The sequence below is a fragment of the Mesoplodon mirus genome (genome assembly GCF_964341445.2).
Source record: "Mesoplodon mirus genome assembly, chromosome: 4".
NCBI classification, from domain to species: Eukaryota; Metazoa; Chordata; class Mammalia; order Artiodactyla; family Ziphiidae; genus Mesoplodon; species Mesoplodon mirus.
In genome coordinates this window covers 111650808-111678118 of record NC_138979.1, presented here as the reverse complement: position 1 = coordinate 111678118, position 27311 = coordinate 111650808, and the positions used below count along the sequence as shown (strand labels likewise).

The following is a 27311-nucleotide window of genomic DNA, read 5'->3' as shown; positions in this document are numbered from 1 at the left end:
ACAACCCAATCCAAAAATGGGCAGAAGACCTAAACAGACATTTCTCCAAAGAAGATATACAGATAGCTGACAAACACATGAAAGGATGCTCAGCATCACTAAGCATTAGAGAAATGCAAATCAAAACTACAATGAGGTATCACCTCACACCAGTCAGAATGGCCATCATCAAAAAATCTACAAACAATAAATGCTGGAGAGGGAGTGGAGAAAAGGGAAGCATCTTGCACTGTTGGTGGGAATGTAAATTGATACAGCCTCTATGGAGAGCAGTATGGAAGTTGTTTCAAAAACTAAAAATAGAACTACCATATGACCCAGCAATCCCACTACTGGGCATATACCCTGAGAAAACCATAATTCAAAAAGAGTCATGTACCACAATGTTCATTGCAGCTCTATTTACAATAGCCAGGACATGGAAGCAACCTAAGTGTCCATCGACAGATGAATGGATAAAGAAGATGGCACAAACATACAATGGCCATAAAAAAGAAGTTGAGTTATTTGTAGTGAGGTGGATGGACCTAGAGTCTGTCATACAGATCGAAGTAAGTCAGAAAGAGAAAAACAAATATTGTATGCTAACACATATATATGGAATCTAAAAAAAATGGTTATGAAGAACCTAGTGGCAGGACAGGAATAATGATTCAGCTGTAGAGAATGGACTTGAGGACATGGGGAGGGTGAAGGGTAAGCTGGGACCAAGTGAGAGTGGCATGGACTAATATATACTCCCAAATATAAAACAGATAGCTAGTGGGAAGCAGCCACATAGCACAGGGAGATTAGCTCAGTGCTATGTGACCACCTAGAGGGGTGGGATAGGGAGGGTGGGAGGGAGATGCAAGAGGGAGGAGATATGGGGATATAGGTATACATATAGCTGATTCACTTTGTTATAAAGTAGAAACTAACACACCATTGTAAAGCAACTATACTCTAATAAAGATGTTTAAAAAAAAAAGGGGGCTTCCCTGGTGGCGCAGTGGTTGAGAGTCCGCCTGCTGATGCAGGGGACATGGGTTCGTGCCCCAGTCTGGGAAGATCCCACATGCCGCGGAGCGGCTAGGCCCATGAGCCATGGCCTCTGAGCCTGCGTGTCCGGAGCCTGTGCTCCGCAACGGGAGAAGCCGCAACAGTGAGAGGCCCGCGTACAGCCAAAAAAAATAAAAAAAAAAAAGAAAAAAAGGAAAGGGGTAGAACAATGAAAACAGCAGTTGTCAACAGCATGCATAGTACAAGCCCAATTTAATTTAAAATTATTGAGATGTATAAATAAAAAGGTAATATGGTTATCTCTGGGTGGTACAATTATGGGCTCTTGGTTTTTTTTTTTTTTTTTTTTGACTTGCACTATTTTTGTAAAAGGGAAAAAACGAACAAACAAACAAAAAACAAGAAAAAAACTAAGTTTAAAAAGGTAAATCACAAACTGGGAAAAATATTTGAAAGCAATAATAGTTTAATAATCTTAATATATAAAAAATTGCTCCCAAAATTAATACCAGAAAGGCAGAGAACACAGAATTTTAAAAAAATATTGGGTTGAAATAACATGTAAGAACAATAAGCATAAAAACTGTTTAACTACATCAGTAATCAAACAAATAGGAAGTTAAAACTTTAAGACACAATTTTCTCAAATTGGCAAAGATTAAAAATAACCCATAACAGTAAAAGTTAATGGGGAGCCAATCAGTTGGGTATTCCCATGTTACTTTAAATGATACTACAGGCCGAAATTCTTTATCTGAAATTTTTGGAGCTGTGAAAGAAGACAGAAAATAAGGCATGTAGTATATATTAAATAGAACCTCCAGCTAGGTGAGAGGCTGTACCCCATAATCAAACACATACATTTTTGCTATTAAGCATGTAAATATTCACAAGAAGTTGAATACATGAAGGACTGAAAACAGCCTCATTTCTGTTGATGACAGTTTTTTACACAAAATAAGTTCAGGTCAGAGTTTGCAGTGAAATGAGTTAAGAAAAAAATGTATGGTTTTCAGAGTTTTTTAGATTTCAGAATTGTTGATAATGAATTCTGAACTGTTCATACAATCTTCCTGAATATCTCTTTGGCCACACGATTATAAATTTAGACTTTAAAATGATTATACCTTTTGACCTACTTCTGGGAGGAACGAAACAGAAATGCAGACAAAAGAATTATCCTCAAGGATGTTCATGATAATTTCATTTACAACAATAAAAAAGAAATCAGCATGGAAGACTAACGTAAAGTAATGGTTATATTGTGGGACAGCCAAATAAAAGGATATTATTGGCCAAAAAAATCATTTTGAGAAGGATACTTAATAACTCAGGAAAAGGCTCCGTACTTACTGCTGAATGAAAAAAAATCAAGACAAAACTTCATTTTTAGTGTGCTGTCAATTAAAAAATACATACATCTGTAATATAAAAGACTTGAAGAAAATACACCAAAATACTAATAGAGATTAGAACTAAACATTGGGATTATGGGTGATATTTATTGTCTTATCTATATCTTTCAAATTTTTTGTAATGAGCATGAAATACTTTCTAAAATTATGAAGGTAATTTTCTACATAGGATTTATCTTATTCATCTGTTTATTGGAGGACATAACATAAACACTGGCAGGAGGTACGTGTCCCACAAATATATACACGTGACTCTGAATTGCTCCTCCCCTTTCACCATCACCTTCTTCGGGGAGTTTGGCTTATGGTGCTGAAGCCCTGAAGGAGATTACCACACTCGCCAGCTCATAAGAGTGGTGGGAGCTGGGGGAACAGCTACTCTCCATGAAATCACAGCCATAACTTACTTGACACCTGCTGAAAAGCTCACCACAGGGAAGAAGAGCCCATCTGTGTTGAAGTTCTCAAACATCCCCTGCACAGGCTGCCCGTTGATGCGGAAAGAGATGCTGGGTGCTCCGAGGTCCAGGCAACAGCTCACCACGTCGTCCGACTTCAGGAGGTGCTGGTTGATGGAGGCCACGGCTCTGGGTATGCGGCCTGGTGAGCAAAGAACAGGAAGAAGGTGTGTGGGACTCTGGGGAGATGCTCACAGGTGAGGTGAGCAATGAGAAATGGTTTCCTAAGCTTTGTGAACAGGCAGCCCAAGACGAGATGAGTCCCAGAGGAAAGTCTCAAGCTGCCAGGAATGAGAACAAACAAGAATTCAACCCGTTCAACGTGTGCTCAGATTCTGGCCTGGTGTCTGAAGTAACGGGCAAACTGCTTTGCTGGGTGTGGCTCCTAGAGTGTGTTATGTGTGTGTGTTTATTCACAGATGCCCGAAAACCCTGCTCTCTTCTATTTCCTCTAAAAGACATGGCCACCTCGACACCAGATGCAGGAGCCATCCGAGTGAGTAAGAGCAAGGCCATCCAGCCACAAAATGGTGCAGCATAGTTTGCTTGCTTGTTTTAAAGAATTTTATTACTTCAGTGAGGCAGGGAAACACATTGTCAGTTATATGCTGTACTGGTTGATTTTTGTTGCTGTTGCCTATCTTTCATAAGATGATTTGTCATTTCCTGACCTAACTTAAAGTAGTGAGAAAATCTTCTTAGGTTTTCTATGTCACACCATCCCATTCTGGAAGTTCTAGAAGTAAATTATTGTAACCGCCTCTCCCATCCCCCTACCAAGTTTTCAGTTCTATTGGAAAGGGAGCAACAAAGAGGCAAAAGTTAGGTATTAAATGGGGTTTCAAGCAAATCATTTATAAAGGTGTATCTTGTTTCTTGATCATGGAAGCAATACACATTCATTATAAATGTTAATTGTGTATACAGAAAAGTATAAACAAGGAAAAAAATGTTACAATAAATTTTTTTGACTTTTTCACATATATTTAAATATTCACCCAAACTGGGATATTGTAGATTTTGTAACTTGTTTTTTCTACTTATCACATTGCAAATATTTGATTGTATAATGGAATATTCATTAGAAACTAGATTTTTAATAGCCTCATAATATGCCATGAAAAGGCAATTTAAAAAAAATCCCCTTATGATGACTATGTGAGTTCATAAATTTTGTACATATATCTATGCTATGTAATATTTCTAATCTTCGTTTAGAACTCTTTTTCAGTGGTTACTGCTATTCTAGTAATAGGTTCCAAACTAAGTGGTGGATTTTAAAATAGTGAAACTACTACATTCTCCTTAATAAAAAAATGTAGGTACCCCCTTGTGGTTGTTTTGGTTGACTGACAAAATCATATTGTATTCCCTCCCACCCTTCCACAAACAGTAATGAGGCTCTACACTGTGCCAGATATTGTACTTGGGGCTGGGGATCAAAGACTGAGGATCCAGTTCCTGCTCCTAAGAAATCCATAGTCTTGTGGAAAATAAACATTCAAATAAAGAACTACAATTCAGTATAACTATTGGAATGAAGGTGTACATGACGAGATGCCTTTAGAGGTAGAACAAGGTGCAAGGTCAGCCTGGGTGTATGGAACAAGTTAAAACTTGAAGAAGGAAAGGTTCACTAGATAAATGAGAAAGAAAAGAGCATTCCAGATGGAAGGAACAGCTTATGCAAGAGGAGTGTATGAGTGTATGACATTTGCAGAATGGCTAGAGTTTGGTGAGGCTGGAACATGGGGCTTTATGGGGGCCTGATGAGGGATGACAGGGGAATAAAGGATGTAGAACTTGGACCACCGGCACTGCAACAGGGCAACAGCACCTAATATATTCAATACATATTGGCAAATTAGCCTGGGATGGCCTCAGACTCTGTTTTTACTAATTTATACCTTGTTTCATCACTGAGAATGAACAACAACTTCCTCATCGTAGGACCTACAGTCAACACTATTTAAAACAAAACAAATCTAAGCAAACTTGATGAGTGTGTAGGTTTGATACCTCTCCAATGTCTCCATTTGACAAGACTGAGTCCTCTCAGCTCCTTTTATGGAGTTTAGATATCCCAGGGTCCCAGAATCTTTCCTTCCTTATCATATTCAAGTCTGTTTTTGGTATTAAAACTCAGCAAACTTTGCCATAATTGTCTCATTCTTAAGAGTTCTTAAGTAAAAACCAATCTTTCCTGTTTCAACTGTTTCTTTTTCAATTAGTTTAACTTCTGGAAAATATCACTGTAGTCATTTGCACAAATCCTGAGAGATTTCCATGAATTTGGGAAAACCAGGGAATTATCGAAATGCTGGGTTGGACAACTACCTTTAAAAGTATCGAGATCCTTACTGGATAACAATACAAATGAGAAGGACCTTTAGCTTTCTGAGATCCACATCAACTAGGACAAAACTGACAGGGTTGAATTGTGACTCCAGGGCCCTCTCATCCCACCCTCTCACAATTCACTGTTGGTTTTTGTGCCAGTCTGAGCCTCAGCCAGTAAAGATAAAGAGCAACCTTCATGGGGGATGCTCTTCATACAGCAGTGCTTTGATGCCACCTGAGACTGAGTTCTGAGCTTTATTTAGCCTTCAATACGCCATAGCACCAAGTGCCTTACTGAGGAAGGATGGCTGGGAGTACCTCTCCTGTCCAGTCTGCTCTCTCCTTTGAAAACCACCACCAGGACGAGAAGTTATGTCCTTGTGGTGAAGGACACTGTCTTGTTGCTGTTGGAACACTTGCTAAGAGCATCCATAGGCAAATCAAAATCATAGTCTGAGCCTTTTTTTTTTTTTTTTTTGCAGGACACGGGCCTCTCACTGTTGTGGCCTCTCCCGTTGCAGAGCACAGGCTCCAGACGTGCAGGCTCAGCGGCCATGGCTCACGGGTCTAGCCACTCTGCAGCATGTGGGATCTTCCTGTACCAGGACACGAACCCACGTCCCCTGCATCGGCAGGCGGACTCCCAACCACTGTGCCACCAGGGGAGCCCCAAGCCTAGCATTTTTAAGATAAAGGGAAAAGCCATGTTATCATATGCCGTACATCTTCTAATGAACCCAAGGATGTAATACTGAGGGATTTCGTCTCTTCTGATGAGTAATGTACACAATTGGAAACACTGATGCTCAGCATTTCCATCACCCCACACACCGCAGAGTTTGGCATTATAACGTAAACACAAATATTCAGGCAATTGGAAAGCGAGAAGATCCAAACACAAAAATGCTGGTGTTCTACAGCTACTCCTTGACCCCTCTCCACACAGTGCTAGGGTTGGAAAAGTCCAAGTCACAGTAGGGTGTGTTTTGATAGATGAACCGATACCCTGGAGCTCATCTGAGTAGGGAGACATGTAAAGACCCTCTCATCCAAGTCTGACTGTAGAGCTAATTTGTCCTCATGAGTCAGAAGTTCTAAGAAATCAGGAAATACAATTTTATTCCATTCATTTACTTTCTGTATCGCTTATCTCTTGGGAAGGTGAATTCCTTTGCTTATTCCAATTTTGCAAGGGAAAAAGTTGCAAAAAGGGAAGGGTAGGTGTGATTTCCTCCTGTGAAATTGCTCCCTAACCAGTGACGTACTATATAGGCTGCACTGAGCCAAATTCACCCCCAACTGCAGTTCTGAAAGGCTACGTATGTAAGGGCTACATCAGGAGAGAGAAGATGATGACAAGCAAAGAGCCATTCCTCTGAAAGGAGAATCACAGTGGCTGGGCTGACTCAGGAGTCTGTAGGGAGGGCTGGGCAGGGCTGAGATGGCGGATATTTGTAGAGCTGTTGCTTGAAAGTGACTTCATAGGCTTTGGTGGCTAAAAAGACCGATTAAGGCTGCCCTCCCCCTACACAGAGAAAAAGCTCATTCATATTCCCAGGATGTCACTTCAAAACTTCCTTTCCCATTCAGCATGGAACCTGGGTTCTTTTCCCCCTCAGGGTGGGGCTAATCTCATGATCTTGAGTGAGACATGTGGAACTCTGGACTTGGTCTTTATGATGATGGTTGACTTCCTAGACACTGAAGGAAGGGAAATCATATTTACTTTGCATCGAGTGTGTGTCAAAAAATCCACATCCCTCACTTCATTTAAATTTCCTAAGAGCCTTGTATCATCTTCATTTTATCTGAGGAAACCAAGTCTCTGAAACCAAGTCTTTTTGCCTGGTTAAAAAAACCAAATAAGTGAAGAGCTTGGATTCAAACCCAGGCATACCTCCAAAGCCATGCTGTTTCTTCTTGAATTTCTCTACTGACAAAGCGTTAAGGGCTCTGCCATTCTTTCCAACTTCGGCAACATCCTCTGTGCTTTAATAAGTAGTTAATGACCAGTTCAAGGCAGTGGCTTAATTTGTGCACATAGATAAGTTTAAAGGTAATGGACCATCCATGTCCCTGCAAATGGCATTATTTTGTTCTTTTTAATGGCTGAGTAATATTCCATTGTATATATGTACCACATCTTCTTTATCCATTCCTGTTGATGGACATTTAGGTTGCTTCCATGTCCTGGCTATTGTAAATAGTGCTGCAATGAACACTGGGGTGCATGTATCTGTTCGAATTATGGTTTTCTCCGAGTATATGCCCAGGAGTGGGATTGCTGGTCATATGGTAGTTCTATTTTTAGTTTTTTAAGGAACCTCCGTACTGTTCTCCATAGTGGCTGTTCTCCATAGTACTGTTCCCACCAACAGTGCAAGAGGGTTCCCTAATCTCCACACCCTCTCCAGCATTTATTGTTTGTAGATTTTTTCATGATAGCCATTCTGACCCATGTGAGGTAATACCTCATTGTAATTTTGACTTGCATTTCTCTAATAATTAGTGATGTTGAACATTTTTTCATATGCTTTTTGGCCACCTGTATGCCTTCTTTGGAGAAATGTCTATTTAGATCTTCCACCCATTTTTTGATTGGGTTGTTTATTTGTTTGTTTGTTTTGATGTTGAGCTGCATGAACTTTTTGTATACTTTGGTGATTAACCCCTTGTCAGCTGCTTTGTTTGCAAATATTTTCTCCCATTCCTAGAGACTGTCATACTGAGTGAAGTAAGTCAGACAGAGAGAGACAAATATCATATGATATCACTTACATGTGGAATCTAAAAAAAAGGGTACAAATGAACTTATTTACAAAACACAAGTAGAGTCACAGGTGTAGAAAACAAATTTATGGTTACCAGGGGATAAGGGGGGGGGAGGAATAAATTGGGAGATTGGGATTGACATATACACACTACTATACATAAAATAGATAACTAATAAGGACCTTCTGTATAGCACAGGGAACTCTACTCAATACTCTGTAATGGTCTATATGGAAAAAGAATCTTAAAAAAAAAGAGTGGATATATGTATATGTATAATTGATTCACTTTGATGTACACCTGAAACTAACACAACACTGTACATCAACTCTACTCCAATAAAAAAATAAATAAAGGTAATGGACCTGGGCATTTACATCTCAAGGAAAAGAAGAAAAATTGTCAGACCAGTTTCCACTCTCTCTCCCTAGCCACCCTCCTTTCCCTCCTGTAGTAAGTTAGAGCGTCACTTCACTCCATTTCTACATCAGACAATTACCCTTTCATCAGATAGTCCAGAATTCACTGCTGTCCTGGTAGAAGCCATTAACAGAAACCTTATTTCTTCTGCTGGAGCACACGATGACATATTCATCTGTAGTGCCTTCTGCAAGATATATGTTCCCTGTGAGCTGGTTGGAGAATTCAGAATGATGCCCAAACCCAAGGAAGCTTTGTGTTTTAGTGAGCATGAAAGGTGCCAATTTTGTAGATGCTGGTTTCTGTACATCTCACCAGATGCTGAAGGCTGAGGGGTGAAGTCCCCCAAATGCACCTATATGGAGTTACACTACTATGTGAATAATGTTCAGAGAGCCACAGTCAGCTTTTGAAAAACTGAATCCCAAGCCCCCTTTCCCTGTATTTCCAATCAGATGAGCCCTTGCTAGTAATGACCGTGTGGGCTCAGCACATCTGGCTTCCTGGTCTTGAGCAGACAAGGGGAAAGAAGGGAACACTGTACACTCCTGGGCACCGTACACTCCTGGAACAATACACAACTGGATGGATGTCCATGTCCTGAAATGCATTGACAACAGCCCTTTCTGGATGCACAACGAGTGGGTTGTCTGCCTCCTGACTCACTGATGTATTTATTCTGCAGACTTTACAAAGGGATATGCCAAGTGCCCCATGGAGGGGCATGGAGGGCTGCGAAATCTAGAAAAGATGGAGTAAACGTTTTCATTTGAAAATGGTTAGTTTCTCTTTGAAACTAGGGGCCATTTTGCTTCATCCAAGGGTCTTGGTGATTTTGTATTTCCTTAACCAATCCAGAGTTCTCGTTAGGTGCAGCCTGGGATCCAGAGAATACGCTTGGCTCATGATGAGGACAGGGCAGGAGCTGAGTGGCGACCAGCAGGCAGGAGGTAATGATTTTCTCACCTCAATCCCACTCGTTCCCCCACAGATTCAATTTTATCAAACTCAGGAGCTGTAGATGTGTGTGAGCATAAGGACTCCTTTTTTTCAAATCACTTCCCCAGAGACAACTTCCTGAGAGCCTTATGTCATCTGATGATAATCTAAGCTAAAGGCTACTATGACCGTATCACCACGGAAACAGTGGCTCTACGACGGGGCTCTGAGACCCAAGAGGAGAAGATCCATCCCCACCCCCCATGAAAATGGAACCAGGGAAGGTTAAGCTGGGAGGATATGAGAACGAGAATGCCACTTCACTCTAACCCATCATCCTGCCTTTTTGTACCCACTTCTGTCTGTACCACACTGTCCCCTGGGACACACAAAAACAGACACAGATAATTTCTTCCCATAAGTGATCCCAGATAAAGAAGTACATAAATAAATACGTTTACACCATTCCTAAAAGTTAAAAAATGTTTATACTGAATATAAAACAGCACAAAATTTAAAAAAAACATACTGATCAATTGAAAGTAAAGAGCAACTGTAAGAAACATGTCACCAGGACCTGAGCTACTGGTTTTAGCTGGAAGCTAAGGGAAGAAGGAAAGCATGATGGATAATGTAGTTCTCAGATAAAAAAGAAAATACACAGTTTTGTCCTGTGGAGACAAACTTTTCCCTGGTACTGGATTTAGGGAGAAATGTGTGTCCTGGTTCCTTATGTAAAAGGCACGCAGCACAACGCTTACCTAAGGAATTTCTATAAGGGACACAATGTCTCCAGTTGCAGTTTTACAAAAGATACAGATAAGACACACTGTGGACAACAGATGGGAAGAGTAGAGCTTCTGCTGTGGGTGAAAGCCTGAGGGTTAGTTTTACATTTTCACCCAGGCAGAAGCCAACCCATTCGTCCACAGGCACAGGCCATGGACATGCTTTGGGGAAAGCATCAATGTCTATATAAAAAAAAGGAAGCTTTGAATTCCTTTAAGAGATTAGCATCTAGTGTGTGTCAGGCACAGACCCAGACACCTTACAAAGTGTACCATGAAGCAATATATTGCATCGACAAAATGAAGGACTTGTAGTCAGATGTGGATCCGTCCCAGTGTGATTGGGAGTAAGTTAATTAAACATCTTTGTATTCAGTTTCCATGTCTGTAACATGAGATCAATATTATCCACCTTAGGGAGTCACTGTAAGAATAAGATGAGAGAAAAAACATACAAAAGATATGTAGCCTACTGCCCAGTAAGTAAATGCTCAGTCTTTTTCTCCTTCCCTGTTTACCCATATAATCTTGACAAGTCTATGCAATTAGGATTGTACAGAAGCAGACACTGAGCTTGAGAAAAGTTAAATAATCTGTACTAGACCATGCAGATGAAGTGCCAGACTCATGGTTTAAATGCAGGAGAGTCTCATTTCAGATGTGATACCCTTCCTGCTTAACCATCTAATTAGTTGAGACTTGAGTCTATATCATTTCAACAAGAAGTGACCATCTCAGTTTGAACAATTTGAGCATCAATCATCCTCAGGAAGAGATAAGGGGCCAAAGCTTTGGCAAGGTGCTCACCTGACCAAAGGTGAAGTCCATCAAAGCCATAGGAGTACAGGTCATCGCCAACACCGTTGCCCCCCCATCCTTCTCCACCTCCGGGGTATGGGGCATAGCCTGAGGAAGAGGCCCAGCCCACCCGCAGGTGTGTGGGCTCTGCTGTGAGGAAGGGGTCCACCTGGTCGATGATTAGCTCGAAGTACCACTTCTTGTACTGTGCTGAGCCCTCAGCGACTCCCAGGAAGATGTTTGGCCGAATACTGAAATTAAACATGGGACAGGTGGCATCTACAGACTCTTAAGAAGTAAAAAAGCAAAACGAACCAGACCGTAGGAGGCATCGGCCCAATTAAACCAAAGGCAAGAGCAATTTTGTGATTTTTGTCTTGTTCTAAAGTAGAAAAAGCTTCGAGCCTCTAACACTGGATCAAGTTCTTAGTGGGAGGTGTCAGGACAACATTAATTCCCTTATAAAATATAAAGGATATCTCTTCAAATATTCTATTCAAGGCAACCAACATTTACTGAGTGCCATCCACAGGTAAAGATGATGAAAACATCATACAGAGTTGTATGATTACAAACCCTTGTATCCTTCTCTAAGTGAAAGAACTGACCTACTCAAGTTCCATCTTCTGGTAAATTGGTTTAAGCACCCCCAAACCATTTTCATAGCATCAGCTTTTCCCCCTAGGCCTTATTAATAACAATGGCATCTTGAAAGTATTAAGAAGTCATTATTAGAAATAATCCATACAGAGAAAGAAAATACTGCATGGTATCACTTACCTGTGGAATCTAAAAAAATAAAAAAATAAAAAATGTCCAACTCCTAGAAAGAGCAGAAAAGTGGTTTCCAGAGAGCAGGGGTAGGATTGAGGGGATAGGGAGAGATTGGTAAAAGGGCACAAACGTTCACTTATAAGATGAATAAAGTCTGAGGATTTAACATGGTGACTATAGTTGATAACACTGTACTGTGTAGTTGAAATTCACTAAGAGAGTAGAACTCACATGTTCTCATTAAAAAAAAAAAAGGTAAATGTGTGAAGTGCTGGATGTGTTAATTAACTCGATGGGGAGAATCCTTTCACAATGTATATGTGTATCAAACCATCACATCGTATATTTTAAATATCTTACACTTCTGTTTGTTAATTATACCTCAGTAAAGCTAAAAAAAATTCAAGCTTGATGACAAAAAAGGTGGAAGAGGGGTGTGGAGACATCACTATTACGCAACTTTGTTAAGGGATAGAGGTTTTAATGTATCCAGCAAAAATGGTTAAAAAGCTTGGCACAAACCACTTGGAGTTGTCCTGGTTGGAATACTACTCTCAGAGGTCCACTGGCCTGGGCTGGGGCTATGTCAGTTTTGGGTTCACAAGAGAAAAACCAGACTGGTACCCAGAAGAAAGTCTGTGTGATGCCTGCAGACCAGAGCCTGCTCTACACTTCTGAGGGGAGGTTCTTTTCTCACGTTGCAAGGTAGAGAGCAGGCCTAGGTGGAAAGTTGCTGAAGTTGCTCCCTGGTCCAGGCCCAGTGAGTTTATGACTCCCATGTGGCCGCATGTATGGACCAGTAGGCCAGGGTTCTGCATGGGCCCGTGAGCTTCATCCTGGCCTTCACAGATGCCCTGGGGTAAATGGCCATGTGCCACAGGATACAAGAAATCATGGTCTCAACATGGGACATCCACTCTATTAAAAGATTTTTAGAAAAAAATGTTGGTACAGCAAAATAAAAATAAATACGTTAGGAAGAAGGTATAAGAGATGCATTAATGTTTAATATAAAACATGGTAGACCTCTCTCTCAAGGCCAAATTCTTTAGCCCTCAGATGGTGTATTTACTCTACCTTTGGCTGCATTACAGGAGAAGTTTGAGAAACTCAGCTGGAGGGAGTGGAGTACAAGGCCCTAAAAAAGTACACATTTGCCTGGTCTCGTCTTATGCGGCTGCATCAGCACAGAAATGATGGGCAGGTGGCTTTGGAGTTGAGATCAGCCCTCTTCCTTTCCTTTCTGGGGACAAGATGGGCATTTGGAATGACGGTGGTGGCCTTACCTTGTCACATCGTTAATGAGCCGCGTCTGCAGGAGCAGGTTTCTCCGGGGCAGCAAGTTGTCACAGATCAGATTCTGGTTGGCTCTCACTGCGACCCCATTGCAGAGACAGAGGGAACACAGCACATCCAGAACCTGCAGCAGGACACACGTCGCCAGACCTTAGGACCACTGGGAGGGCACAGCAGGCAGGACCTGATGGCCACAGCACATGAAGGAAGCAGGTCTCGTGAAGGTGGGGGCCAGGTGACAGGTGCGAGGACCTGTTTAGAGTCAAGAAAGCTGCACCTGTCTCACCAGGCATGAGTGAGTGATGCCCGGGAGCCTGCTGCCCCTCGGGAAAATGAGGCTGGGCTTCTCTCTAACTGCTCTGCCCTAATCTTGTGCCCCATCCCTCCAAACTAGGGATGTCACCTGTGGTCACTGTTCTATTAAAGTGGGTAAGAGTCTGAGCTCTGAAGACAGCCTGTCTAGGTTAATATCCCAGCCAGGGCCAGGACTAGGGAGAGGTGAGTCATCTAGGGCACAAAACCCAGGCACAACTTCCTCTCAGGGTAGGTGCTAGAAGGCCCTCCGTGGGCCTCAAGCTGACACTCGTGCTCCCGCCTGGCCCCGGGGGCCCTCTGCAGAAATCAGGAGGCATTCATACAGTGCTTCCTGAAACACACTGCGATTCCCATTTGGCTACGGTCCCTTGCTCGTAGCAGGCTTGGGACTCACGTGGGTGGGGTAGAGAGGAGAGCAGGGCAGATTCCGAGTCTTGGGTCTCTTGCTGTGATACTATCCAAGTCCACTAAGATACCCTTATTTTCCTAGAAATCCCGATTCAAAAACATTTCACCTACCGTTTCTCCCCCTTAGGGTGAGAGCAAACCACAAGAGCAAGCAAACCAGGCGGCCCCTGAATCTACCAGACCCATCGTGAGCTGTTCCTAATCCACATCGTTCTCCAGCCACGAGGGAAGTGGGAACAGCCTCTGGCCGCTTCTGCAACGTGCTGGCCTGTCTGCCTTGCCTCCTCGTGCTGCATCCTCATTCATACAGATTTTCTGTTTCTATTGTGGCAAACTGCTGGGCCAGGCACTCTCCTCGCTCTCTCCCCTACGGGGAGGACTGTGCAAACAGCAGTGGCTAAATAATGGCCAGGGCTGTGGCAGGCAGGGCTGTGGCAGGCTGGGCTGACAGGGAGGGGGCAGCCGCAGTTCAGTCTCACAAAGGGACCACCGAAGACTCAAGGCTTGGGGGGGTTGGATGGCTTCAGGTTGTTGATGGCATTTGTATCCATAATTCTCACAAACTAATTTTCTACCTGACTCCCTGCATGTCAATTTCATTCCAGATAAATACAAAGCACAATTACGGGACAAGCAGAAAAGAACCCCAAAGGCAGTTTTACGGAGGACTCTCACCATTACCACTCCGTGAAGCATATTGACTGTGGCACTGGAAATCCAGAGGATAATTTCCCACTCTAAGAAAAGAGCCATAGATGGCCAGGAAATGAAATACTTATCATCCAGCCTATCGCACCTTTTCATCTATTTTGCCTTGGAGTGACAGCTGTAGGAGCCTTGCTGTCACAGCCGGAAGAAAAGCAGAGCTTAATCCACATACAATAGGAACAGTGAGAAGAAAAAAGGCTCGGTGAAAAGCACACAGACTAAGGGAGTAGTATGTCGCCTACAAATAAATGATGCCATAAAGATTGTGCTGACATCGTTCAGGCTTTGTTCTAGAAGGCACTTCTTTGGGTAAAATGGGAAATAGAGGCAAACTCCCTTTTCTGAAAAAGTTTAAATGGGTTCTTTTAAAAGTGAAGGGTGCCAGCAATTCCACTCCTGAGCATATACCTGCAGAAAACCATAATTCAAAAAGATACATGCACCCCAATGTTCACTGCAGTGTTGTTTACAATAGCCAGGACATGGAAGCAACCTAAATGTCCATCGACAGAGGAATGGATAAGAAGATGTGATACATATATACAATGGAATATTACTCAGCCATAAAAAGAATGAAATAATGTCATTTGCAGCAACATGGATGGACATAGAGATGACATACTAAGTGAAGTAAGTCAGACAGAGAAAGACAAATAGCGTATGATGTCACTCATATGTGAAAACTAATTTTTAAAAAATGATATAAATGAACTTATTTACAAAACAGAAACAGACTCACAGATTTCAAACACAAATTTATGGTTACCAAAGGGGAAACGTGGAGAAGGGGATAAATTAGGAGCTTGGGATTAACACCCACACTCTACTATATAAAAAATAGATAACCAACAAGGACCTACTGCACAGCACAGGGAACTCCACCCAATATTCTGTAATAACCTATATGGGAAAAGAATCTGAAAAAGAATGAATATGTGTATATGTGTAACTGAATCACTTTCTGTACACCTGAAACTAACACAACGTTGTTAATCAACTATACTACAATAAAATTTTTTAAAAAGTGAAGGGAGTATAGATGGGCCAGTCCACATAGGGGACATGCACACAGTGCTAGGGGTCATCTGTACTTTCTGACAGAGAGGGAGCAGCCCAGTAACCTCTGGGATGAGTGGCTGGCTGTGGCAGGTACTGCCCAGCGGTCACCAGACTCTGCCTTCTTCTTGTCCTGAGCACAGAGAGGCTACATTTCCCAGCCTCCCTTGCAGTTCTGTGGGGTCATGTGACTGAGTTCTGGCCCAGTGGAAAGTGGTGGATGTGATGTACACTGGTTTCAGGCCTAGCCCCTATACTCCCTCTCTCTTTCCAGCTGGATGTGGAGATCCAAGGAAGGATTACAAATTCCAAGGGTCTCCTTATTCCAACTGGGATCCAGCAGTGCTGGCATCACCTAGGAGCTTGCCAGAAGTACAGATGCTCAGACCTACCCCTGGACTTACCAGATCAGAGCCTTCATTTTAACACGATTCCCAAGAGATTCATAAGCACATGACAGTGTGTGAAGTCCTGTCCTGGGGGACAGTGGAGCCGCTACACAGAAAGAGCCTGTGTTTCTGAACAACCACACGGCATGGAGCCCTCCCACTGGCCGGCCTCAGACAATGGCTTCGCTGTGAGAATTTGGGGTTGTCTGTCTTAGGAACTAGGCTTCTCTAATCTGCACACTAGCCCAACTTGAGAATTTCCCTGGCCCACTTTGTGGAGTTCATTTGCTGCTTAGTTGTAATCATTTTCATCAATGACACCACATTTCATCTAAGATCCTCTCTTGTGCTTTTAATCTCCATTACTCACTACCCCAGACACAGGCTCCTGTGGGAATTCTGCTTTAAAGGTAAGAAATAGGTATTGTACATCCATGGACATATCATTTGGCTGTTGCAGTTTTGTCCTCAGACTTATCTATAAAAACAATTTTTAAAAATGCAAAATGTACTTAATTCTGTGAATTTTTTGTCAAGTTGTATATTTGAGAAATGAGTGCTTTGCTGCCCGAGGAACAGATTCTGTTCTCGCTGCGGATGCGTGAACTGGGTGGTTGGGAACGTGTCTACATTGGCTGCCTGGGAACTCAGAGGTGATTTTATGGAGCTACTGTAGCAGGTCTGTGGGAGTTAATGGTTTGCTTCCCTGTGCTCTCTTCTGCACCACCCCCCTCCTGCCCCAAATCCCCACCCCAGGTTAACTTTTCAGTTCTGATTTATACTTTCTCAGGACCAATGCTATTACTATTTTACCATGCATGTTTCTCATAGGTGGCTCCAAATCCTTGTGAAACAAAGAAGATAATAAAAAATATTAATCTGTGATAACACTGAGCAGGTTTGGAGTAAGGTAGGTTGGGGGGGACAGGTGAAAAGGGCATATTTTACTTTTATTATTACATGCTTACTCCATGGAAAAATTAGAGGGTAACTGTTATAATTTTCAGTAATTGTTCTTTTTACCCAATAACACTGGTGCTACCAACATAGTGTGTTTCTTACTACTAATAGCCATCTGTTGGATGAGATGAGACTTGTACGTATATGTGAGCTACCATCCAATCAATCAAAATGAGACAGGAGTAGATTCTGTCTCTACACGTCCATTCCTCTAATTCATTCATTACACCTTCAACAAACATGTATTAAATGCCTGTCGTGTATAACATATGAGCTGGGCACTATGGGGTTTACAAGGTCCCTGCTGTAAAGGAACTTGTCTCTGAGAGAAGTATACATGTAATATAAGGAAAGGCAGAGTGAAAACACCATGTAAGAGTGGGCACAGTTGTATAAGGATTGAGGAGAGGAGAGCATGTCCAACTGGGATTCAGAAAAAGCTTCATGGAGGGGGTGGCACCTGAACTAAGTTTTGAAGATACAGTTTTGATGGTTTCTGGAAAAGCTAAAAGAAGCCATCGCAAAGCTGGTTATTTACTAAGTGTGTTCTGTGGTGTGATTGTAAAGCAGCCCTGGGAGCAATGAAATGAGGGCAAATTTCCTGTCTAAGGGCTCCTCTTGACAAGTGCCCATAGCTCATGGCTCAGGCCACAGGTTACTCAGGTGCTTATCAATTACCCTCATTACACTTTGCAGACAGGAAGGAACATGTTGGAACGTAGCGAAGCTGGGCTGAAGCAGGAGCCTCATGATTGCTTTTGATTTACCACATTTGGAAAAGCAATTACAGACCCCATATATTTCTTTTTGTTCTTTGCCAGGCAATTTCACAGATGCTAAGGACCACAGCTTTTTTGTTGTTGTTTCCTAAGGATGATACATATCATCCAAGCAGTGCAACGGAGGTTGTTCTCCTGGACCGCCTGAGACATGTCTCCGATGTGCAGTGCCCCCAGCTGATGGCGAGCAGAGAGGGCCAGTGACCAAGCTGGGTTCTCTCCACTCCACATGAGCCCAGCGGCCATCCCTCACACCCAATTATGCCATCTGCTCTTGAAATGCACCCCCTCAGCCTTGGAGTACCTGCCTGCTCGCTAACAAGTCATCACAGCAACCCCCATATATGGGGCAGATGTCGAAGGGTCAGGATAAGACATATTTTAATAGACTTTCCCGAGATCATTGTGTCTTAGAGATATAATGCCATAAAAATGGAGATGTTAGAACTTTAAGAGACCTCAGAAAAACTTGATATAGCATTCCACCTTCATAAGTGAGCTGGCGATGGCTCCATTTTACAGCTGAAATGACTGGGGTGCAAGGTCACACACCTGTTTTGTATCAGAGGGAGAGCCCCACAGCTTGCCCCCTCCGGCTTGTTCATGCAGATCCATTTACTTCAGCTGGTTTGATTCATGGCAAGTCTGATTTCATTTAAGAACATGCCATGTTGCCAAGACTTTCTACATTATTCTAAATCTGGTTTCTGTACAGTTTCTTTATAAAGCTTGGTATTAGCTGCTTCACTACTAAAGCTCTTAGACCTGAGGGTGGGCGCGAATCCTGCAGTTGGCCTTGTATGGAGCTGAGCAGCCCCATACACAGCCAGCTGTGGGTTAAGGGGTAATGATGAGCCAGGCTTGGGAAGCTGGTAGAAACTGAGGGGACCACCCAAGATCCAGCGTGACTGGCTTGGAGTGTGCTCCTAGGGAGGAAGGGTCTTTCAGGACCTCAGTTTCCAAAGGTAGTATTATTATTATTATTTTAAATCAAAGCCAAGAAAGAGAGCAGTCAACATCCTCTCAGTAACACAGAACACTTATTAAGCGGCAGAAAGGGAAAAGCCAGGTAAAGTCAATCACTGTTTGGGGTTCTTTCTATACCCACCTTGTGATTTCGCCCGTGCTTATCCAACAGGGAGATGATTGACTTGATGTGGCCTTCTGCTATCAGGTTTAAGGCTTCTGGGCTTTCAATCAGGATGCAGTGCAAAACTTCCAAGATACCTACATGAATACCACAAAAACCATTTGGACATTAAATAACCTGCAGAACTGACTATAATTAGAAACCTGAGGGTGAAAGGACCATTCTGAGTGAACAGAGTATCATCATTTCTTTGAATCTATTAAATACTTCCAGCCAGAAGAAAAATGCAGCCACCTCGGATGGCTCACTTCAGGGGCCTCTGAGGCCAACCAGTCTGTAATTCAGAAGTGAGTTTATTCATCACTAACCCCATCTCCCTCTTCCTGGACAAAGACAGGATCCTTCTGTGTCAAAATATAGAGAAGCAGCTTTAAAATAGAATTCTTAATTTGATCAAACCAAGCAATACTTAATTTAAAAACAGATAGAAAATGGGATACTTAGTTTACTATAAATTCTAAAGGTCATTCAAGTAATTTAGAAAATAGTCTGAGTGTTCCTTGAATAAGAATTTTTCTAGGAATCATCCCAGAATTTTATTTTAGACGCACTGGTATGTCAGTAAACTATAAGCTCACAAATAAAGACTATTTGGCTTTGTCCCCTTTCCTGGGCACATTGGATGTTTTTCTGTATTAAGTGAAGGTTGAAGAAAAACTAAGAGGTGTCCTTGCAGCCTAGCACCTACAGGGTTAACACCAGGGTGGAAATGCATGGGAAGTAGTTGGCCAATATCTTTATTGGTTCTACTGAGAAGATTCCTCTTGATTCTGTTTCTTTCAAGGTTTTCATAAATTACCCTAAAATGTAGTCTGGTCCATGGGTGGAGGCACTAAAGAAAACAGAGGCTTTGGAAGAAGACATATGTAGGTGGATGGTCCTGGAGGAGCCTTGCCTTGGCCTGTCCAAGCTCCTGCCATCTCTAGACGACCAAAAGAGCATTAAAAACCTTTTAGCTTCCCAGATGGGGGCCCACACTTTTCATGTTCTCTCATCTCTGAGGAAGCAAACTGCAGAGCCTCAGGGCATGGTCACTTACCAACGATGACCACTCTTCTTGGCTCAAATTCTCTGGGAGTCACCAAGAAGGGCTCTAGATAGGATGTTAACAGTGATTCAGGGGGTATGAGGATTATCATTTCCTCTAAGTTCTTGGTCATCCTTCAGACCTGCTTCTAACCAAAGAGTTGAGAGCACTACGTCCAGACCCAGAGAATAACAGTCCAAGTAGCAGTTAGAAGGGGACCAGCACCCTGGGGTGGGGAGAGGGCGAGTCAAGAACCCAGAGGGTGGAGATGAAGGCACAAAGTGAAAAATGAAGCAGAAAAGGAAAGATATTTGAAGCATGGGTTAAAGTTGTTCAATAAAGTTATAAGAGTGCCAAGAGAATTTAGGACTTTATATTTCTTTTCATTGAAGTAATTATTGAGGATTGCTTGCAATCCAGTGGAAAAAACAATTGTTCAGAGATTCAACTTTGTTTTCTTTTTTTTTTTAACAGAAATTTAAAAACCCCACCTTCTCCAGTTATGTTTCCTGTCAAATCTTACCTGAGGAAGATTCTAGTCTGTCCAATTTGCTGATTAGCCAATCAAGGTTATTGGAGAATTGAGCGCAATTGTTTCTGTTTCCACGAATGAGAGCAGCTGTGAGCAAGAACACATTTGATCATGCAGGTTAAAGGGCACAGTGATGGGCCTGAGAACTTGGGGTGCTGTTCAATACTCCACCTGCTTAGCAACTAAAAAGAATAGAGTAACACTCTTCCCCTCCCAAGCCCTTTGATACAATCCTGTTTCTACATTTTGGAGAGTAAAAAATCTACCATTCACTCAAATATTTTCAGAGATTCTACTGTGTACCAGGCATCTATTTGCTGGGAATAAAGCAGTGGGAATGCGACAACAGATTCCCTGCCTTCATGAAACAGAAGAGAGAGACAATATACACACAAATTAATAAAATTATTTCAGATAGTGATAAGCAAGAAAATAATATCTGCTTGGTTACTGGCTTAAGAATTCAATTTCCTCTAACGTTTTCTTAAATCTAGCTAGAGACCTGCTATTCTTCAGTGCTAAATGAAGGCATCCAAATGAACACAACTGGCTGGTTAAAACTAATAGGCAAGTAATAACAAAACATGAAACTCTAAACTATCTAAAACACATTAGTACATGACAGTGGTTCCCAAAGTGTATCCCTGGAGAGGAATGTCAGTATCACCTGAGAACTTGTTAAAAACACAATTTCTCTGGCCTTATCCCAGATATACTGAACCAGAAACTCTGGGGATGGGGCCCAACATCTGTGTTTTAACCAGCCCTCCAGCTGATTCTGATGCTTGTTCATTATCTGAGGACCAATGGTAGGTGATACTGTAAAGGGAGAGAGAGAATATGCTGTCATTAGATTTCCACCAATCTAGACCAAGTAACATTCCCTCCATAGGCCTGTACTGTAGATGCAACTCTGGAATAAGTTCATGTAAGTTGACTGGCCCCCAAGTAGCCTGTTCTTCATGTTGTTGGCTTTCAAAGACTGCGGGTTTGACAGATGTTTGTAAGGTATTTGGATAAGGAAATGTCTTCCCCTGGACCTCTGCTTTGTACCTCCACAGTCACTGGAGGGCAGAATTCAGTCTGAGCTCCTACCCCACTTTTCGGGTTGGCCCTAGCAAGGGATTAACCTCGAGGCTCTGGGGTCAGGCTGTCTGGGCTCAAAACAGTTCCATCACTTACAACATGTGTGACCTTAGATAAGTTATGAGCATTTCTGAGCATCTGTTTCTTCATCAATAAATTGGTAATAGTACCTACACCTCACAGTGTTGCTCTGTGGCTCAAAAAGAGATATTCTACTGCCTGGCATACAGAACTCAACAAATGTTAGCTATTATTGTAATAATTACTACTGAGTTTGAGCCACATCACTACAAAACAGAGTTGGAAGAGACTTTATGAGGTCACTAAATAAAGTGGCAATCTAATCAGCCTGACCCTTGACATGGAGAATGAGTCTAACCTGACTTCTCTGGCCTCCCCTCTGGCCTTCTCAGCTTTCCAAGGACTTCCTCTCAATGGGACATTTACATCACAGCAAAGTACTAAAATGCTGCCATGTTACCATGGCTGAGCCATTACTGGTGGCCACCTTCTTGCAGAGGCTGATGCTGTCTTTCTCCTGCAGCCTGGCAGCCTGGGCCCATGTGATGACATCAGTTACAGCAGGCACCGGAAGGTCACCATACACTTATAGTTGTGAAAAGAAAGGCTGGATGCTGGAACATCCCTACTCTTTGCCTTTTTCTTTCCACCAAAATGAAATAAGGAACAGGCCAAAGCAGCAGGAATCATGAGTGCTCAACAGGTGGACAGTGAAAGGGCACACAGCTGAAGAGGGTAAACATCCTCAAACTGCAGGTGTCAAAGGTCTAGAACTGGAGGGTACCTGAAACATATTTTTGTCTTGCTCCCTCATTTTAAAGATGAAGAATTGAGGTTCGGGGAGTGTGACTGTTAAGGGTTTCACAGGCAGTTTTGGCAAAACTGATCACTATTTGCTTCTACTTGCTGACATCTTGCTGTCAGTTTGCAAAGTATGATAAGCTACCAGTTAACAGAATGAATGGCTGGCTTAGAATCAAATGATTTAACAAAAGCTTCCAAAGAATGAGGCTGGATGACAGTCTTAGCTTGTCCCATGGAAATACCTACAGACCACCCTTGGCCACCTTCCCAGGGAGAGGGCTCTGGGTATGTACTTACCCAGCAATTTGTAGAGGAGGTTCAGAATTTCTTTCCAGGCCATCCCACTCTCCTCTCTGGCAATCCCTGTGAAGTGTGCTATGCTATTGTAGATATTTAAGCGATCAATGCAGTTTAACACAAGGGCCAACATTCCCTGTGAAGGTGAGTTGGGCAAAAAGTAAAAAGACTTGATTAAGATCATGGGATCCCTTTTGTTCTTTCCTCTCCAATATCATTCACCTTTTAAAGCTGATAATGCTAATATGCAAAAAGACCTTCATGGTGCCAGTTTGGATGTTGTTTTTTCCTCCCCAAAACAAAACATGCATTTTTATGCCTCAGAGACCTAAAGAGCATCCATGTGGGGAGTATCAGCAGTCTCCTCTGACGGCTTTGCTCCCCACGTGTTTAACTCAATCCAAGGACAGACTGAGGAAGGGGGAGCATGAATGAGTCTCACAGATGCCTGCCCTGTGTCAGGCGTGAAATGATTCTGACTCACCCAGAGACAGCCCTGGATATAGGACCTATTTTTCTCTTAGATGCACAAGACATCTCCCCATCCCCTTGAAAAGAGGTGGAATTTAGAGACAATAAGACTAAAAGAAGATTTTAAACTACTTTTCAGCTAATTTACAATACTATGCCACCCAGTAAAAATATCCGTGCCCAGCTGTTCTTAAACAGCAGGAGGGAGGTGTTAAGTGTAGTTTCAGCAGATCTATAAGGCACACAGAATGTTCCCCCAGCCAAAGTCTGCTCACATCAGAAAGCTGGGTAGGGACGGGGTCTACTTCCCACGCCATCAACTTTGGAAACGCCCAAGGGACGAGCCCTGTCCCCAGGAATGGGGGGCTGCAGGAATATGACCATGGCCTTCAAATTAGTGCCAAATCATCACGTCCAAGTTCAGAAAAGGTATGACTTGTCTAAGGACACACACAGCCAGGGATGGAGCCAGGACTAGGGCCGGGGTCCCTAGAGCCCCAAGTTAGTATTTCCCCTATACCCGGGCCCCATCCCAAGTGACTTAGATGCTCAAGTTCGACTTGAGACATAGCAGCATCTGTATCTCTCAAACCAGCTCCTCAGGCATTTCTGATGTGGTGGAACCTCGGCATCTGTATTTTTCCAACAAGTTTCCAGGGTAATTCTGACATCTTCCAAAATGTGGTGATCACAGCCAATGCCATACTCTCATAGCTGAGATTTATGGAAGATGGATTTTGGATACATAGGTGACACTGAGGCTTTAAATTAATGTGGTTTGAACGTGCCAACATACAAGCATGGCAATGTTCGCTAATGTGATCAGGGGTGCCTACAGGGAAGGGAGGCCTCCAGTGAATCCTTTTCTTTCCAGCTTCCTCTCTCTCTTGTTCTCTGTCTCTTTCTTAAACACGTGCATGCATGGAGACAAAGCTAAATTGTAGTCATTGGGGGTACTTTAGCTCTGGACACAAAGAGAATCTCAATTTGTAACGTTTTGGACTTACCTCTTCCTTGAAAAGATTCTGTCTGTTTTTGAGTGAGCGGAGCTTGTTCTGCTTGTTCTCATGCTGCATCTCCTCCTCCGGGGGCTGGAAGTAGGCAATCAAGTCGTGTAAGGTCTGCAAGACCTCTTCTATCGGCAGGGTGACAGGGGCTGCTGTGCGGCTGTTTCCACTAAAACCACAAAGATGGACACGGCTCAGGCAGTGGGTCCCCAGCAGGGCTCTGACAAGTGTCCACTAGGTCCTGGCTCCTCCCTGCCCCACGCTGGGCACACGGACTGCTGCCTGGGCTAGTCGCTGTACAGATGACCACAAAGTGTAGTTTGCCGACAAACAGAGCAAAGGGAGAGAATTTCTGATTCAATTTTAAAGCCATTTCATAAATCAAGGGAAATGACCCTTGGCTGTCTGCCATCATTTTTCCTTTGTAAGTGGAAACACGTTTATAAATAATAAACTTATTAACCCATAGCTCTTTTAGACTATCACACATTCTTGGAATAGGTTAAGCATTGGCTGGAAGGGGTTTCATCAGTAGGTCTCTTCCCCCATCTACATCTTTGTCTTCTGTCTCTCTCCATGCATCTTTGTGATACCTCTGCATGTGTTTTTCTCTTCATGTTTGTGTGTGTGCAGGCACCCCATGTGTTGTGTGTGTGTGCTTCCCCACCCTATTTGTTGATGTCTCCCTTGCTCTCTGTATGTCTCTCTCTCCTTCCTCTGTGTGCCTGCCTCTGTTTATCTGCCTCTCCCCTAGTGTCCCATCTCTCAACATCCTTCCTCTGTCTCAACATCCCCATCATCTGCCTCATTTTCTCTGTTGTGTTCCTCCCAACCTGTATGTGTGTCTGTCTGACTCCCTCTGTCATAATTTTCCAAACAAATCTTATAATTAAATCCTTTCAACACAGAGAGAACACAAACCTCCACAGATGACAAAATGACCCTTCATTTTCCCATCTCCTTGAGAGGGGGACACCAGTGAGCCTTTCAGAGGCCAAGGCTAAGAAGAGGAAGAGGGAAATGGACCCAGCTCCCGTGGAACTGCATCTGTGGCCCCAGCAGAATGGGAACTGATTCCATGTGTAAATAACATCAGGGTTTTTCCTTGGTGGTCGATTTCTAATGAGCTGTACTTTCATTTACAGCAGATTTGCTTATATATCAGTCTGGACACATGCTAAGAAAAGATTGTGATCTAGGCCTAAAGCAAAGGCTTACGAACAAGCCCTGAAAACACTCAGGTTATGAGGTAACGATAATTCCATTTTTGTGTAAAAATGCCAAGTGCACATGATGAGAGAAGAGTGAATTACAGGCAGGAGGTATTTCTCTGCAGTGTGTCCTCCGGCCCATGGCAGGTGCTCAGGAAGTGGTTATTAATGACTCTCTGGAACATTATTGGACACAGAGACAGTGAGGAAGATAATCCCATGTGGATATGAGGTGAAGGTTTGGGAACAAAAACCCAATCAGAAATGACTCCCCAGTTCTAGATTCAGTGAAGAATGAATTCATTTTCCTCAATATTTCTGGTCTAATTTCAGAGTTTGTTTTTCTCTCACCCTCTCTTTTTTTTTTCTTTTGAAATATTTTGCATTTACTAGAGATACTCATGCCAGTTAAGAGAAAAGTGTGTTTGTTTCTTCATGTGATAAGAAATGAGGATGAAAGAAGAGGTTTGTAGGCATTTCTGTAGCTTGATGGGGCAGCACACTGCTACACAGAGGGTTGGAAAGCCCAGGGACTCAGGCATAAAAAAGAATGAGCTTCTGCCATTTACACCAATGTGGATGGACCTTGAGAATATTATGCTGAGTGAAACAAGTCAGAGAGAGAAAGACAAATATTGTATGATATCACTTATATATGGAATCTAAAAGATAATACAAATGAATGTATATGCAAAACAGACTCACAGATACAGAAAACAAACTTGTGGTTAACCAAGGGGAGAGGGAAGTGGGGAGGAACAAGATAGGGGTATGGGATTAACAGACAAACTATTATGTATAAAATGCCTAAGCAAGAAGGATATATTGTATAGCACAGGGAAATATAGCCATTATCTTGTGATAATTTATAATGAAGTGTAATCTGCAAAAATACTGAATCACTATGCTGTACACCTGAAACTAATATAATATTGTAAACCAACTATACTTCGATTTCAAAGAAAACAAACACTTGGGGAAGAGTGAAAAAAAAAAAAAGAAAAAAGGGAGACGTTTTATCATTGTAGAAGTCAATTTTGGTGGAAGATATACCTATTATAAACATAAAGCACCCAACAACAGAGACCAAAATATGTGAAGCAAAAATTGACAGAATTGAGGGAGAAATAGACAATTCAACAATAATAGACTTCAATTACATTTTCAAGCAGGTAATGTAATAAGCTATATAAATAAAGGATGAAACCACATCATTATCTCAATAGACATAAAGAATTTGACAAAATCTAACACTCATTCAAGATAAAAAGCTCTTAGTAAACTAGGAATAGAAGAGAACTTCCTCAACCTGATAAAGGGCACCTACAAAAACCCTGTAGTTAACATCATACTTAATGGTCAAAGACCAAATGTTTTCCCACTAGTTCAGGAACAAGACAAGGATGTCTGTTCTCTCTGCTTTATTCCACATTGCAGTGGATGTTCCATCCAGTGCAATCATGCAAAATAAAATAAAATAGAAATAGAAATAAAGGGCATTCTTATTGGAAAGGAAAAAAACCTTTTCATTCCCAGATGACATGATCCTGTATGTAGAAAATTCTACAGAATCCACACCAAAAATTACCCCCAGTAGAATAAAAAATTTCATCTAAGTCATAGGATACATGATTGATCTCTATACCAGTATTTATAGACACCAGCAGTGGACAATCTGAAATGAAATTAAGAAAACATTTCCATTTGTAGTTGCGTCAAAAATAAATACTTAGGAATAAATTTTACAAAAGAAGTGAAAGACTTATACACTGAAAACTAATATCTTGTTGAAAGGAATCCAAGAAGAATAAATAAATGGACAGACATTCTATGTTTATGGAGTGAAAGATTCATTATTAAGATAAAAATTTCCTGAAACTGATCTATAGATCCAATGCAATATCTATCAAAATCCTAGCAGACTTTCTTACAGAAATTGAAAATTCACCCTAAAATTTATATGGGAATGCAAAGGACCTAGAAGAGACAAAATAATTTTGAGAAAATTGTAGGAGGACTCACTCTACCTGATTTTAATACTTACTATAAAGCTACATTAAGGAAGACAGTGTTGTATTATCATATACA

General features: G+C 42.1%; 1 protein-coding gene across 3 annotated transcripts in view; it reads right to left on the bottom strand.

Moving 5' to 3' along the window:
• Positions 1-27311, bottom strand: part of RYR3 (ryanodine receptor 3) — a gene marked incomplete at its 5' end in the record, with an annotated part of 560922 nt that overhangs the window by 233032 nt on the left and 300579 nt on the right. For all 3 annotated transcript variants that reach the window (XM_082617154.1, XM_082617153.1, XM_082617155.1), the window contains 7 exons: positions 2825-3017; positions 10942-11183; positions 12993-13126; positions 18726-18844; positions 20318-20413; positions 22535-22670; positions 24013-24181. In XM_082617154.1, the coding sequence (XP_082473280.1) occupies positions 2825-3017; positions 10942-11183; positions 12993-13126; positions 18726-18844; positions 20318-20413; positions 22535-22670; positions 24013-24181 (1089 nt within the window). The remainder of the gene's footprint in view (positions 1-2824; positions 3018-10941; positions 11184-12992; positions 13127-18725; positions 18845-20317; positions 20414-22534; positions 22671-24012; positions 24182-27311) is intronic.